The sequence below is a fragment of the Haematobia irritans genome, chromosome 5 (assembly GCF_050003625.1).
Source record: "Haematobia irritans isolate KBUSLIRL chromosome 5, ASM5000362v1, whole genome shotgun sequence".
NCBI lineage: Eukaryota > Metazoa > Arthropoda > Insecta > Diptera > Muscidae > Haematobia > Haematobia irritans.
In genome coordinates this window covers 55,927,144-55,942,548 of record NC_134401.1, presented here as the reverse complement: position 1 = coordinate 55,942,548, position 15,405 = coordinate 55,927,144, and the positions used below count along the sequence as shown (strand labels likewise).

General features: G+C 33.8%; 1 protein-coding gene across 1 annotated transcript in view; it reads left to right on the top strand.

Annotated features, from left to right (window-relative positions):
* LOC142239700 (matrix metalloproteinase-2-like) overlaps positions 1–11,465 on the top strand; it is a 219,287-nt gene extending 207,822 nt beyond the window's left edge. The window contains exons 2-6 of the mRNA XM_075311483.1: positions 460–561; positions 654–841; positions 10,662–10,850; positions 11,128–11,197; positions 11,406–11,465. Coding sequence (XP_075167598.1) covers positions 460–561; positions 654–841; positions 10,662–10,850; positions 11,128–11,197; positions 11,406–11,465 — 609 coding nt within the window. The remainder of the gene's footprint in view (positions 1–459; positions 562–653; positions 842–10,661; positions 10,851–11,127; positions 11,198–11,405) is intronic.
* Positions 11,466–15,405: the final 3,940 nt, after the last annotated feature.

Sequence of the window (15,405 nt, the reverse complement as noted above, 5' to 3'; positions counted from 1 at the left end):
ACCCACCATTTGGGCTTGTTTTGGTTGTTGGCTTCCTTACAACAGCAGCAGCAGCATCATCATCATCATCAGTGGCCCTAACACCAACAACACCACTTACTAAAATGCAAGAAACACAAAAACACATTCAAATCTTAGTGGCCAAAAAAGAACCAAGCAACTGGCAACTAGAACAGAACATGACCAGCAACAATGCCATAAATATGCATTAGTTGGAAGTTTTTGTTTTTTTTTTTTTGTTTGTTTTTGCTTTATCTTCGATATTGCTGCCAGTCAGTTTTGTCCTTTGTCGTCCCGTCTTGGTTGCCTAGCCACTCAGTTGTTGCGTTGCTTTGTTGATGTAGATTGGCTTAATGCCCATTAAAATGTTATGCTAATAACCCCAAAACGTCCTCTCTTTTATTAAAAGCCACAACTAATGTTTCGTTTTTGTTGTTGTTGTTTCCATTTTATTTGCAGTATAATTACTTGATGGAGTTTGATTATCTACCAAAGTCAGATTTCGAAACGGGAGCTTTAAGGACTGAGGAACAATTCAAGGATGCGATAAGAAACTTACAGGTAACGTATGCTGATGCACTACTAACCACCTACTAGATCACCTTTGTTGGAAATGGATGGATGGTGTGACCTGGCATTTTCTTATTTTGTAGCGTTTTGGCAACATTCCAGTGACCGGTGAACTCGATAGTGAAACGAAAAAGCTTATCAAACGACCACGTTGTGGTGTGGGTGATAGCAACCAAACATTATCCTTTTCACCGGATAATCTACATCATGGCCGTATGAAGCGGTATGTGCTGCAGGGCCCTAAATGGGATAAAACCGATTTAACATGGAGGTAAGTATTTCAAACTATTCATTTATATTCATGTATTAAGATACAGGGCAATAAGTTGATAGCACTAGGAAGCAGCGAGAGAAATTCATGCCCCATACAAATTGAAATTTTGTGTCGATATAACTTTATCTTTATGATATATATGGCAGTACAGGTCTAATAGGCGAATCCCTTCAAGTTAGTCCTTTTTATCTCCATACACTAGGTCCAGAGATGTTTTTATACCCTCCACCATAGGATGGGGGTATATTAACTTTGTCATTCCTTTTGTAACACATCGAAATATTGCTCTAAGACCCTATGAAGTACATATTCTGGGTCGTGGTGAAATGCTGAGTCTATCTAAGCATGTCCGTCCGTCCGTCTGTTGAAATCACGCTAACTTGCGAACGAAACAAGCTATGGACTTGAAACTTGCCACAAGTAGTTGGTATTGCTATTGGTCGGATGATATTGAAAATGCACCATATCGAAACACTTTTACGTATAGCCCCCATATAAACCGACGCTCAGATTTGGCTTGCGGAGCCTCTTGGAGCAGCAAAATTCATCCGATCGGGTTGATATTTGATACGTGGTGTAGTATATGGTCTCTCACAACCATGCAAAAATTGGTCCAAATCGGTTCAAAATTATATATAGCCCCCATATAAACCGAACCGATCCCCAGATTTGGCTTGCGGAGCCTCTAAGAGTAGCAAATTTCCTCCGATCCGGCTGAAATTTGGTAATGGTCTTTAACTAACATGCAAAAATTGGTCCACATTGGTTCATTGTAGTTTTTAAGATACAACCAAAATGTATGAATTTTTTGAATATTATCGGAGGAATCGGTGATCTTGTGCATTTAAGGGATAATTCAATTTTTTAAAACCCGTTTTTATACCCACCACCATAGAATGGTGATGGGGGTATAAGTTTGTCATTCCGTTTGTAACACATCGAAATATCGATTTCCGACTATATAAAGTATATATATTCTTGATCAGGGAGAAATTCTAAGACGATATAACGATGTCCGTCTGTCCGTCTGTCTGTCTGTCTGTCTGTTGTAATCACGCTACAGTCTTCAATAATGAAGCAATCGTGCTGAAATTTTGCACAAACTCGTCTTTTGTCTGCAGGCAGGTCAAGTTCGAAGATGGGCTATATCGGTCCAGGTTTTTATATAGTCCCCATATAAACCGACCTCCCGATTTGGGGTCTTGGGCTTATAGAAATCGTAGTTTTTATCCAATTTGCCTGAAATTTGAAATCTAGAGGTATTTTATGACCATAAAGAGGTGTGCCAAAAATGGTGAGTATCGGTCCATGTTTTGGTATAGCCCCCATATAGACCGATCTCCCGATTTTACTTCTTGGGCTTATAGAAACCGCAGTTTTTATTCAATTTACTTGAAATTGGAAATCGAGAGGTATTGTAGGACCACAAATACGTGTGCCAAAAATTGTGAGTATCGGCCCATGTTTTGGTATGGTCCCCATATAAAACGACCTCGCGATTTGGGGTCTTGGGCTTATAGAAATCGTAGTTTTTATCCAATTTGCCTGAAATTTGAAATCTAGAGGTATTTTATGACCATAAAGAGGTGTGCCAAAAATTGTGAGTATCGGTCCATATTTTGGTAAAGCCCCCATATAGACCTATCTCCCGATTTTACTTCTTTGGCTTATAGAAACCGCAGTTTTTATTCAATTTACCTGAAATTGGAAATCTAGAGGTATTGTAGGACCACAAATACGTGTGCCAAAAATTGTGAGTATCAGTCCATGTTTTGGTATAGCCCCCATATAAAACGACCTCCCGATTTTGGGTCTTGGGCTTATAGAAACCGTAGTTTCTAATAGAGGTGTGCACGTGAGTAATATTTTGCTCACGCACACTCACGATGGAGAAATCTTATTCACGCACACTCACGCACGATATTTTTTGGTAGGACTCACGTTCACGCACGTTCACGAAAAGAAAATTTGTACTCACGCACACTCACGCACGAAAATCTTTTAAATGTCGTGACTCACGAAAAACATGGTGACTCACGAAAAATGTCGTGACTCACGAATAATTTTATGAGTAATTTACCTATAGAACTTGACTAAAAACATGAGTATAATTAAAATCGAGAGCGTTATAAAACTGGTTAACACCTAGGATGTCAATAAAATTATAAATGAATTCAACTCGTAGGCATTTTATGTTCGTAAGCGAGACTATTTTCGTGAGCGTGTTTTTCCGAAATTCGTTACTCACGCACACTCACGAAGATATTATTTTCGTGACTCACGCTCACGCATGACATTTGATTGGCTAATCACGCCGCAGCCGTCACGACAATTTCGTGTCACGTGCACACCTCTAGTTTCTATCCAATTTGTCTGAAATTGGATATCTAGAGGTATTTTAGGACCATAAGAGGTGTGCCGAAAATGGTGAGTATCGGTGCATATTTTGGTATAGCCCCCATATAAACCGATTTCCCGATTTTACTTCTTGGGCTTCTAGAATCCGAAGTTTTTATCCTATTTGCCTGAAATTGGAAATCTAGAGGTATTTTCGGGTCATAAAGAGGTGTGCCGAAAACGGTGATTATCGGTCCATATTTTAGTATAGCCCCCATAAGAACGATCTCCCGATTTAACTCCTTGGGTTTCTAGAAACCGTAGTTTTTATCTGATTTGCCTGAATTTGTAAATATTCTGATATTTTAGGCTCACAAAAACGTGTATCGGATTAAGTTTTTATCGGTCCATTTGATAATGCCTCCATATAGACCGAATTCACTTCTTGATGGTGTAGAAGGCGCACTGATCATGAAAATTGCTTAAAACTCAATGTAAAATTTCCAGATTTTACTTCCATAGATTTAAGATTTCAAATTAAGACGTTATTTTATAATTTTCTTGCACACTTACAAGAGATGTTAACGATTCCTTTAAAACTCAAACAAAAATGGTTCTTATAAATCCAGAATCTGATATAGTCCTCGTAGGTGAAATCTTTAAATTTATCTTCGGGAATATCCTCAAGTCCTCAAGCCCTCCTAAAATTTCAAAGGAAACCCTAATATTTGGTTCATGGTGGTGGGTATTTAAGATTCGGCCCGGCCGAACTTAGTGCTGTATATACTTGTTTCATATTTTGAATGGGTACAAATACGTTAAAAACAGAGTAAGAATTAATAAATTGGTATAAATTATTTAAATTTTGTAGAAAAAAATCCTAAATCCATTTCAGAAAAACTGTGAATTTGTGAAAATTCAGACAATTGGTAGAATGCATTAAAAATCATAGAAAATTATAAAAATTATTCATTTGGCAAAACATTACAACATTTTTTAATTCACATCCAAAAAACGGAATTCAAATTACACTTCAAGGATCACACTTCATCGCTTCTGCACCAATTTTGCGCTACTTTTTTTGCTGGGATAGAAGGGGCATTACTATAATATAAAGTTTTTTCCTTGTCGAAAAGTCGATAATATTTTCAATGAAGTCATTTGAGAGACTCGACTTTACATACTATACATTACAAAAATTATTTTACTGAGGTCAACTTGACTTTAATAATTGTGAAATTAAAAAAAATCGTCTTTAAATTTGACTACATATTTCAATACTTTAGTTAAAAAACGCTTTGAACTTGAAACATAGGATAATTTCTACTAGAATTCGACCCTTAATTTGGAAATTTAAGTTGTCGAAATTTAAGTTTTTTACAGAACTTTGATAGCACATAAAGAAAACACTGAAAAACGATTAATTAAAATTTGTTTCCTAGAATCAAGTATGCAAAATTCCAATTTAAAAGAAAATTGTGTCTTAAAAGTATACTCACTTCAATTCTCCACCTCTTTGGCTCGGAATCAATATCATAGACTTTGACCATCCCTTAAGGTTTTTGTTACACACACACACATTTTTTTCTGATCCAATTAATTTTTTAATTGGAATGTCTTCAATCAGAGAAATGATAGTATGAGTTAAAAAATAAATTGAAGGTCAATTAAAAATTAATTGATCCAATTAAAAAATTAATTGATACTATTAATTTTTGTGATCAATTTTTGTTTCAATTAAAAAATTTGTTGATTCATTTAAATTTTTCATTTTAATTGGAAATTTTTTCGTGAAGTTTTTTTTTCTGTTTAGTGAATCCCAGCCAACATGCGGCTTCTTTAAAATAAAGACATTTTTTATGATCCTCTCTGGATTTAAATATAGGATCAATAAAATTAGAAATTAGGATAAAGATTTCATTTACCGAATTTTCGTTCCCTTTTCGCGGTATATTAATTCTCATGCAAACAAATGGCAATTTAAAATTCCAAATTATACCGGATACTTAAAAAGTAAAATATGTTTTCCTAATTCAAAAAAAAAATCTTTAAATCAAATATGTTGAATCATTCCAATAAATCTTAACATAGCCTATATTTAAAGCGTTTTATCTTAAATCTAAAAATTCAATTTTTCAATTAATTTAAGGATGATTTCTTTAAATTAAAAACGGGTTCCTTCGCTTTAACGGAGTGACACAAATTTCCAAAATTTGTGCTCTAAATTTAATGAAAAAGCTAATTTAGCTTTATTTTATCATAGAATTATTATGTTTGGAGAAATTTTTGTGTTCGTTAGTTAAATGAACTAAAAAACGGGTTTATAATTTTATAAACAAATGGAGCATAAAGATTTACTAAATTCGTTATTCTAACAAATTAATTCATTATTTCCTTAATTTTGTAAATTTTACTACAAATGCGACCACCTTGAACTTCGTATGGAACTAAGGACATTCTTGCAGTTTTCAACTTCAATTTTTTGTAGTATGAAGATACTACAAAATTTGGTTTAACAAGTGAAAAAAAAATTAATTATGTCTAATAAGTTTTCTTGAATTTTACAAAAAATATATACTTATTTTTATGATATCGGCGTGATATCAGCGCTTGTAATACTGGTAAGTTAAAATTTTACAAAAATAATTAAAATTTTCTAAAATTAAGCAAAATTTTTCTTACTGCTGGCTTCACTGTTTTTTCAGTGTATACAGAAATTTAAGACTCCCTTTAGAAAGTAATCAAAAAATTCCAAATTTAACTTCTGAGCTCCAGGTGCAAAAATTTTGCTTGTTGGCGTGCCAAACATGGAAATGAGCCTTATTGGTGCAAAAGATTTTTCGATGGAATTCCGTTAACTGTCACGGCAATCTTACTTTCACTATTTTGTAGTGAATTTTAATAATTTTAGTGTCGTTTTATTATGTTATTACTAATTACGTAGTTTCTACTTGAAAGCCGCTACTTGAAACGCCTGCTTTTTTCATTGTGTTTCGGCCTTAAATGCTCAAAATAACTCCTGTTATTGGAAAACTCTGTATTTTCACGTATTACAATCAAAATGACAAATCCTCCATCTTTCCCCAAACACATGATTTTGGAGAATATGAAAAAGAACAAACAGAAAATGAAAAACTGAATTTCCATTACCCCATTATTTAAATGATTACTGGTGGAATAAGAGATTTTTCCATTCATTAAAATCAATGGCGAAATCATTTCGCCTAGAAATTTTTAATGATATTTAATGCAGTTCCTTACTCCTTTATGTTCTTATGTAGTTATGCTGGATATATGAAAAGTAGTTGACTGTAGTATTCTTTCTCAAGAAAAATTGATATGAAGTGAAGCGTGCTATCATCATCGTCATCCTTACTCACTTTGCTAAAGGAACTTAATACGGAGGAGGATATGCAAACAAGAACAACAAAAATCTCAAGAACTACATCGAATATCCTGTTATGTATATCACTTTTTTTGTTACTTCTTTTCCAGTTTTTTTTGTCTTTTTATGGTTCCTTATAACCATTGTTGCTGTCCGTTATTGCCACTTGCATCGTTCACAATTTACAATATTTTCAATTAATTCAAATGTCAAACGGAGCGTAACGTGTTAATTGTAATTTTTATTGCACAGTTTTATAAAAATCTGAATTAATTTCCATCACAGCGGATGGATGGATCATAGAATAGTTAGGGTAAATATGGATGGATGGACGGATGGATGGATGGAAAACATGTTAATGAGTTCCTAGAATTGAACTATCAACAGGGGTGACATGATCCACGAAACGTGAAACCATTAAGGGTGAAAACTATGCTAAGAAATAATAATAATAGTTGTCGAGAGGGGAAGGGGGAGTGTGTGAGTGGCAGATACTGAAGAATTTTTGTTAGTGGAGAGGAATAGTTGGTGTATGTTGCCAATATCATTTGTCCTGTATGACATTCAAAGATGCAAGTTTCCCCTCTTTCACTTATTTGCTTATGCATGCTGTCTTTGAAACATGATTGCAATGCTTCCGAAACTATTGTCGCAAGTGAGGAAAAAAGTTTTTTTTTGCTTTTTCTACTTTCCCTACAGAAGCTGTCAGTGTTGTCAAGGTTATCAATACAACTCTAGCTATTCGAGGCAGTGTACAATTAAGAAGAAAAGTTTACATAGATTCAAAGATTTTGACCTTCTCTTAAGGATTTGGGAATTTATTCCGAGTCCAAGATACAGCTTCTCTAAAATGCAGACATTTTTATTAAAATTAGGATACATATCTCATTTACCAAATTATTTCCTTTTTATTCAGTTGGAATTAGAATTATTGAACAGTCCTTTAATGTCATTCATAGACCCGTCTAAAGTCCGATATTATGTTCGCTTTTCCAGTTGAAAAACTCTTTATTTTCGCGGTTATTTTTTCATATCTTCTAGGAAAGAAATAAGCTACTTTAACATTAAGTAAATGATGTGAATGTAGCATCACTCTTCCAATTAGTTTATTGCCAATAACGATCTAATAACTATAGCATACCTTTAGGCGCTTTCATTTAAATAGAACGGGCGGCTGATTTATATTGCAACCAACTTCAGGTTAATACCATTTCTAAACCGCTCGTCGGATAGCTGTCAAATTAATTCAAGTGAGACTTCATTTTATTGTTTACATGCTTACAAAAGCATTTTGCATTCAGAAATAAAGTTATTCGTGATGGAATTCATATGTCATAAGTGATTGCTTTATATGTGATTGGAAACTACAAGTGGCCATCATTAGAACCCTCCAACATTTAAAAGTGCATAAATATTTTACTTCTCATACCACTTTTCGCTATCAGTGTTGCTTGTATTTGGTAGTTTCTCTCAAATTGGGAATACTTTTTCGTGGATGGGGACTTCGGGACTTGGTGGAAAACTTCCAGAAATTTTAGGATTTTTCGAAATCTATTCGGTACATAAATCACGTTTAGAATAATGGTATAAATGAAATTCTGTTTTCTACATTCTTTGAATAGGGCTCAAAGAACTATCGCGAATCCTCTAATGTGTAATCAAATTGTCCCCACCTCTGTGTACATCATTCTTTGGACAACTATTCGTTAAAATAGATATGACGAATATACCGAAAACAGTAAACTGTTTTATACAAGTAGGAAGAATGAACTAACTCGCAACAGACATAACAAAAATTTTGTAGTTTTTATTATTACGGATTTTCAAAGCAAAGCCTATTCATTTATTTATTTTTTTTTTCATAAAAATGTTTCAAAAAGTTATTGGGGATTTTTGGGGACGAAAGAGTCCGAATCTCGGGACTAGAGACATGAACTGCTGGAAACACTTTAACGTGATACTGATCGTAAAAGTGAAGACCACATTTGTTCGAAATCTACTATGTTGTGCATCTTTCCTTGGGAACATATCTCAAGAAAAAATGCACAACATATTGGACTAGTGTCGTTGAAGTTCCAAAACGTACAAGAGATCACCGATGCACAAAAAAGGTTAGACTGGAGAGAGACATGGAGTTGCTTCGCTTGCACGAAAATGGTCAATTGTCGATTTTGGGTTTTTCCTATGAACCGCCAATCCAAATTGAGTAGTTTGTGAACAAACAAACTAATCTGGTTTACTTGCCCAAGACGTCAGCTGAAAATATACATCTTCGATTGGCCACCAGACCTAAGGCGTCGCCAATTGTGGGCAGTGTTGCCAGTATTTTTCTGGCTCTTGTCCCCAAATTATGATGCTTTCATCCCCAAAAATCCCCATTTCAAATTTAAATTCCTCACAAAAAATCCCAATACATTTTTAATAATTAAAAAACAAAAATAAAGAAAAAGAAAATGGCTCTGCTGTAGAAAATCAGTAGTAATTAAAAAAAAATAAAAAATAATATAAATTTTGTCAAACGAGCTTACAAGCTGCAATAAAATCACGATTTCGAACTCCAACACCACAATTGAATTACATGGGTTGTGGTAACACTTGCCGATGTCAAGGTATCTTAAAACTTCCTAACACTGTAATATATACCACATAGCCCATACGTGGTATATATTAAACTAAAAAACGCTGATTAAATACGTATATAATTATGTTTAAAGTTTCTATAGAAATAAATTTTTGACAAAATAAAACATTTTCTATAGAAGTAAAATTTGGAAAAAATTTTCTATAGAAATAAAATTTGGAAAAAAAAATTCTATAGAAATAAAATTTGGAAAAAAATTTTCTACAGAAATAAAATTTTGACAAAATTTTCTATAGAAATAAAATTTTGACAAAATTTTCTATAGAAATAAAATTTTGACAACATTTTCTATAGAAATACAATTTTGACAAAATTTTCTATAGAAATAAAATTTTGACAAAATTTTCTATAGAAATAACATTTTGACAATGTTTTCTATAAAAATAAAATTTTGGTAGATTATTTTTGGCTCGAGTGGCAACCATGATTATGAACCGATATGGACCAATTTTTGTGTGATTGGGGATCGGCTATATATGACTATAGGCCGATATGGACCAATATTGGCATGGTTATTAGCGGCCTTATACTAACACCACGTTGGGGGATCGGTTTATATGGGGGCTATATATAATTATAGACCGATGTGGACCAATTTTTGCGTGGTTGCATATACTAACACCATGTACCAAATTTCATTACTCAATTAGAGGCTCCGCAAGCCAAATCGGGGGATCGGTTTATATGGGGGCTATATGTAATTGTGGACCGATATGGACCAATTTTTGCATGGTTTTTAAAGACCATATACTAATACCATATACCATGTTTCAGCCGGATCGGATGAAATTTGCTTCTCTTTGAGCAATCGCAAGCCAAATTTGGGGTCCGTTTATATGGGGGCTATACGTAAAAGTGGACCGATATGGCCCCGTTGCAGTACCATCTGACCTACATCAATAACAACTGCTTGTGCCAAGTTTCAAGTCGATAGCTTGTTTTGTTCGGAAGTTAGCGTGATTTCACCACGACCTAGAATATATATACTTTATGGGGTCTTAGAGCAATATTTCGATGTGTTACAAACGGAATGACAAAGTTAACATACCCGTATCCTATGGTAGAGGGTATAAAAAGAGCTTGGACGCCCGAAATAAAATCCTGGGGCGGTTTTTAGTTCAAATGCTCCATTAGTACCCTTTCGTATGCCCTGGAATAAAGAGCAGCATAGTTTTCCTATTGAAGTGTTGACGAATCACTTGAACTTCTTTTGTAAAAATGTAGAAATTTGATGTTAAGAGGATCAAAGTGAAATCAGGTACTAAACCATGGTTTAACGACACGATTAAGACTGCTATTAGTTAAAGGGAGATTGCATACTCACGATGGAAGCGCTTTAGATTACCACATCTTCTAGAGGAGTATCGATCGGCGCGGAGAATAGCGAACAGAAATATCAATGCGGCGAAGACTGAATATTACTCTATGCGTTTCAATTCTGCTTTAGATTCCAGGGAAAAATGGAGAATTATACATGATATTGGCGTTGGGAAGTCTAGGTCATCGGGCGGTTATCAAGGTGATCCAAATTACTTGAACGAGATGTTTACTAATATCCCTGCCCCTCCGACGGACACATCCTTCTATGACACGGATGACGGCATAGGAGGAATCTTATCTGAGAGGAACGATTTCGAGTTCAGGTGCGTTACCCAAGATGAGGTCATAGAGAGTTTTTTCATGGTTAAGTCGAATGCTATTGGCCTGGATGAAATGGACCCCAGGTTTATACGAATACTGCTCCCTCAATTTATACCTCTTTTCAACTACTTATTTAACACAATTCTGACCTCCAGTACTTATCCCACGATATGGAAGCATGCAAAGATTATTCCTATACCGAAATCTAATTCAGAGTCACGACCCATTGCTATTTTGTGTTATGTTTCTAAAGTGTTCGAAAAGATTTTACATAAGCAGATATGATTATCTTCTTCGCGGTAACTTGTTATCTGAAAGGCAGTCTGGTTTCCGCAGAGATCATAGTTGTGTGAGTGCACTGATCGAAGTATCGGAGTCAATTAGGAGAAATATTGATGAGAACCATGTTAGTTTTTTTTTTTCTTGTACTCTTAGATCACTCAAAGGCTTTCGATACTGTTGATCACAAAATGTTATGTCTAAAACTTCAAAGATTTTTCAATTTCTCACCTACTGCTACCTCTCTCATAACTTCCTATCTTAACAATCGGTTACAGACGGTTTACACCAGAGATACTTATTCATTGCCATTATCAGTTACGAAAGGGGTTCCATAGGATTCTATAATTGGACCTCTATTATTTTGCATGTACGCAAATGACCTCCCTCTTGAAATAGTCCATAGTCAGATACTTATGTATGCAGACGACAAAGAAATCTTTTTAAGTAGTCCGGTAGGTGATACTAGTGAGTGTTTGGGGAAACTTAACCACGACCTTGATCGTGTGTTTCGATGGGCAACAGCAAATGGTCTGCTACTAAATCCACAAAAGTCTAAATGTTTGATTATGCACAAGAATAGAAGGTTCTCTTTGTCCAATGCTGACATTATGTTGAATGTTCAAAAAATCGATGTAGTCACTAGTGCTAAGAATCTTGGAGTAGTATTCAATAGCACATTGAGTTGGTCAAGTCATGTAAACACAGCCGTTGGACAAACATATGCAAAACTACGTGCTTTATGGGTTACTCATTCCTACACACCAGTCAATATTCGACTTCTCCTGGCGAAAAGTCTTTTTAATTTACGGATCTGAACTCTTCGTGAATTGTGAATCCGTGAGCAAAAATAGACTTAACGTGGCATTCAATAGTATAGTTCGTTATGTGTATGGGTTACGCAGGACCGATCATGTTTCGCATGTTACAAACTCCCTCTTTGGCTTTAGTTTTAATACCCTGCTTAATGTCAAGTTAGTATTTCTACATAAATTGATTTACAAACGGAAACCCAGCTATCTCTATGATAAAATTCGGTTTACCAGATCTGATAGAAATAGGAATATAATACCCTTTGTAAGGACAAGTCTTGTATCCGAATGGCAGTTCTTTATTGGCACAATACGTCTCTAGAACACTCTACCACCCGCATCAGCAACGCATCAGCAACGCATCATCTTTTAAGAAAAGTATTCAAAATTTATTTCAAAATTAGAATATTTATCATTAAAAATTTGCTTGTATATATAATATAGTATCACAATTTCAATTTCAATCATCAATAATACAATGCAATTGAATATTAAAAGTAATTTCTATATATATATATATATATTTTTTTCCTATTATTATTAATACAATTTTTATTTATTCTAATTTTAATTTATTTCCTTTTTATCTTTAAATTTAATTATTGTACTTATTATTAATCGGAGATGTTTTAACATTTATAATCCTGCACTGTAATTATAAGATTTTAATCTTGTTGTGTAGGTACTCAATAAAATGAAATGAAAATGAAAAAAAAAAATGTATTATGCTAAACGGATGTCAAAAAAATCCCCAAAATTTATGGAAATTCCCCACCAAATTCCCAACTCAAAAATTTTGTCCCCATTCACGAAAAAATATCCCCAATTTGGGAGAAATCTCCAATACTGACAACACTGTGGGCCGGAGAAATGACCGATGGTCACTCTTCATTCGTATTCATCGACCGTGGGGTCAAAATAAATGGCGAATATTATCGGTAAAATATCCTAAAGACAGTGTGGAAGCCCATGACAGATAAAAATTTCGGCCGCAGACCATACACTTTTCAATAGAACTCTTTTGTATCCTAGTTTCGACTAAACTTCATAAACTGTTTTGGTAGTATTTACCACAACTGTCCAGTGCGGTTAAAATCAAAAATGGTGATGGAAATATAAAAATTTTCCTAACCTCTTTATAAATAGAACTGAGTTATTAATTATATATCACCCTGTTTTGGTTCATGTGCCTCATTATAATTTCAAATTTAAAGACTTATAATTTGTTATGTTTATATTCTGAGAGAACAATCAATACAATTAGAAAAAGAATTTAAAAATAAGTATGGAGTGGTTTAAAAATTTTTAGCAATATAAAATTTATCGTTTTGTGAATTTGCAATCGAAACCTCGGGAGATAACCTTAAAAAATGGATACCCTCACAAAATGAAACGGACTTAGAATAGATCCTAGGTCCCAGATCAACCAGACTTGGCTCTTTGACCCTCTCTCTTTCTTTGACATTTCTAAAAATTATATGTTTATACGAAATGTATTCAAAAACGTGACAAATAAGTAAATGCAAATGTTCATTCGGGCATTCGTAAAATGTTTTCTGAATTCCTGCCGAACATACGAAATTTTGGGCGAATTTGAATTCTGATAATCGACCACACTGCATTCTTATTGTATCCTCTCTAGTCTACAAATTTATTATTTATTCAAAACAACTTGCCATGCATCTGCTACGATTTTTGCATATTTTTTTATTCTTATATTTTTTTTGTTAGGAAAATAATGGCGACTACTGATCCAATGTCCATGCTGGCATTTATGTTTCGAAGTTCATTAAACATTTTGCGCAAAATTGAATTTTATGTTTTGTAACGCCAAACGAAAGAGTAATTTCATCTGTGTCCATCAGGTTGCCCCCCACATCCTTTTCTTATTTACATGAAGCCGAACTGTAAGGACAATTTGCTGCTGTCTGTCTGTCTTCATTGGGTTGGGAGGTATCGAATTTAGTCTTACGAGTTTCAAATTAGTATTTTATGCAAATTGCATAATTAAGCATGCAAACATACAACACGCAAATGGAGAAGTGGTGTCCACTTTTTGCACTTTCTACATTTTTGGGGGGTGAATCTCATTTCTATGGCTTGAACAATGAGAATTCTTTTGAGGGCGAAATGCATAATGATGTCCTGTGTAGTTTTCAGAGTCCCCTTGTTGATTGTAAACAAAATAATTATGATATTCGTTATTTTGCACAGATTTCTGCTATACTACGAATAGTACGTCATTTACGGAATAAAAATATGCTTGAGTATAATTTTCATGCTTCGTTTAGTTATGATGGAGTAATATGGTGTTTGCCCTTGCATAACTACTTGTATTTTTCGTCATTGGGTTTGAGTCAAAGATATGGCTTCATTAAAATAAAGTCTTTTTTTGTGAAGCTATATACACGGATGAAAAAGACTGTTTTTCATATGTTTGGCTATAAACATTATATGTTTGGAACACAAATTTTTAAACACAATATTTTTGAGTGCAAGCATATAATGTTCATAAACTAGCATAACATGTTTGGGACATATATGTTAATATGTTAGAACATATTATGTTTGGGACATAAAATGTTTGTAAATATAATATGCTTGGATGCAAACATATATTAATTTAGAAATAGCCTATAAACATATATGTGTTTAGTAGCTTGGAGCGCTATTTAACAGGGAGCGCTATTTAACAGGGAGCGATATTGAATTAAGTTGGTGGTTGTTGCTTGTTATTACAAAATTAACATTTTATTTTTCCTTGGGCAATTGATTAGCTACTTCTTTGATCCTTACAAACTGTGTGGCCCGCTGTTCGAATCCCCGTCCGGCAAAAGGTAAAATTAAAATAAAATAAAAATCATAAAATTGAATAGTTTCTTCTACAATGTTTGTATTACAGAAAAAGGTGCTAAGAACTTAAAAATCTCGTGGAAGTGAGAAAGATGTGGGGGAATATACAATTATGCAGAAACAAAATTTTGAGCATTCAGGTCGAAAACCTATGTTGTTAGCACCAATATTACCTGTTTATTTTCATAATTCATTATGATTGTAAATATATAAATAAATAAATAAAATTTTGAGCACAATATTTTTTGGGAGAATTTTTTTAAGCATATAATATTTTTGGGTGCAAAATGCTTCCAAACATATTATATGTTCACATAATAACATATTGTTTTTTAGAAGACATTATTGAATTTGGATGCAAAAATACAAAATGTTTGGAACTTAGACTACCCAAACATATATTGTTTAGACCAATATGCTTTCAAACATATTATATATTGGAAGAGATCAAACATATAAATGTTTGCGCAATACCTAAAAATGTATATGCTTGAAGCAAAATATGTTTGGGAGTATAAGTTACAGAAGCGATTTTTTGTGAGCGTGTAGCTTTAAACCCAGGCTATATAAAATGTAAGTTACGATACAGATCTCTTTCATTGAATTTTTTATT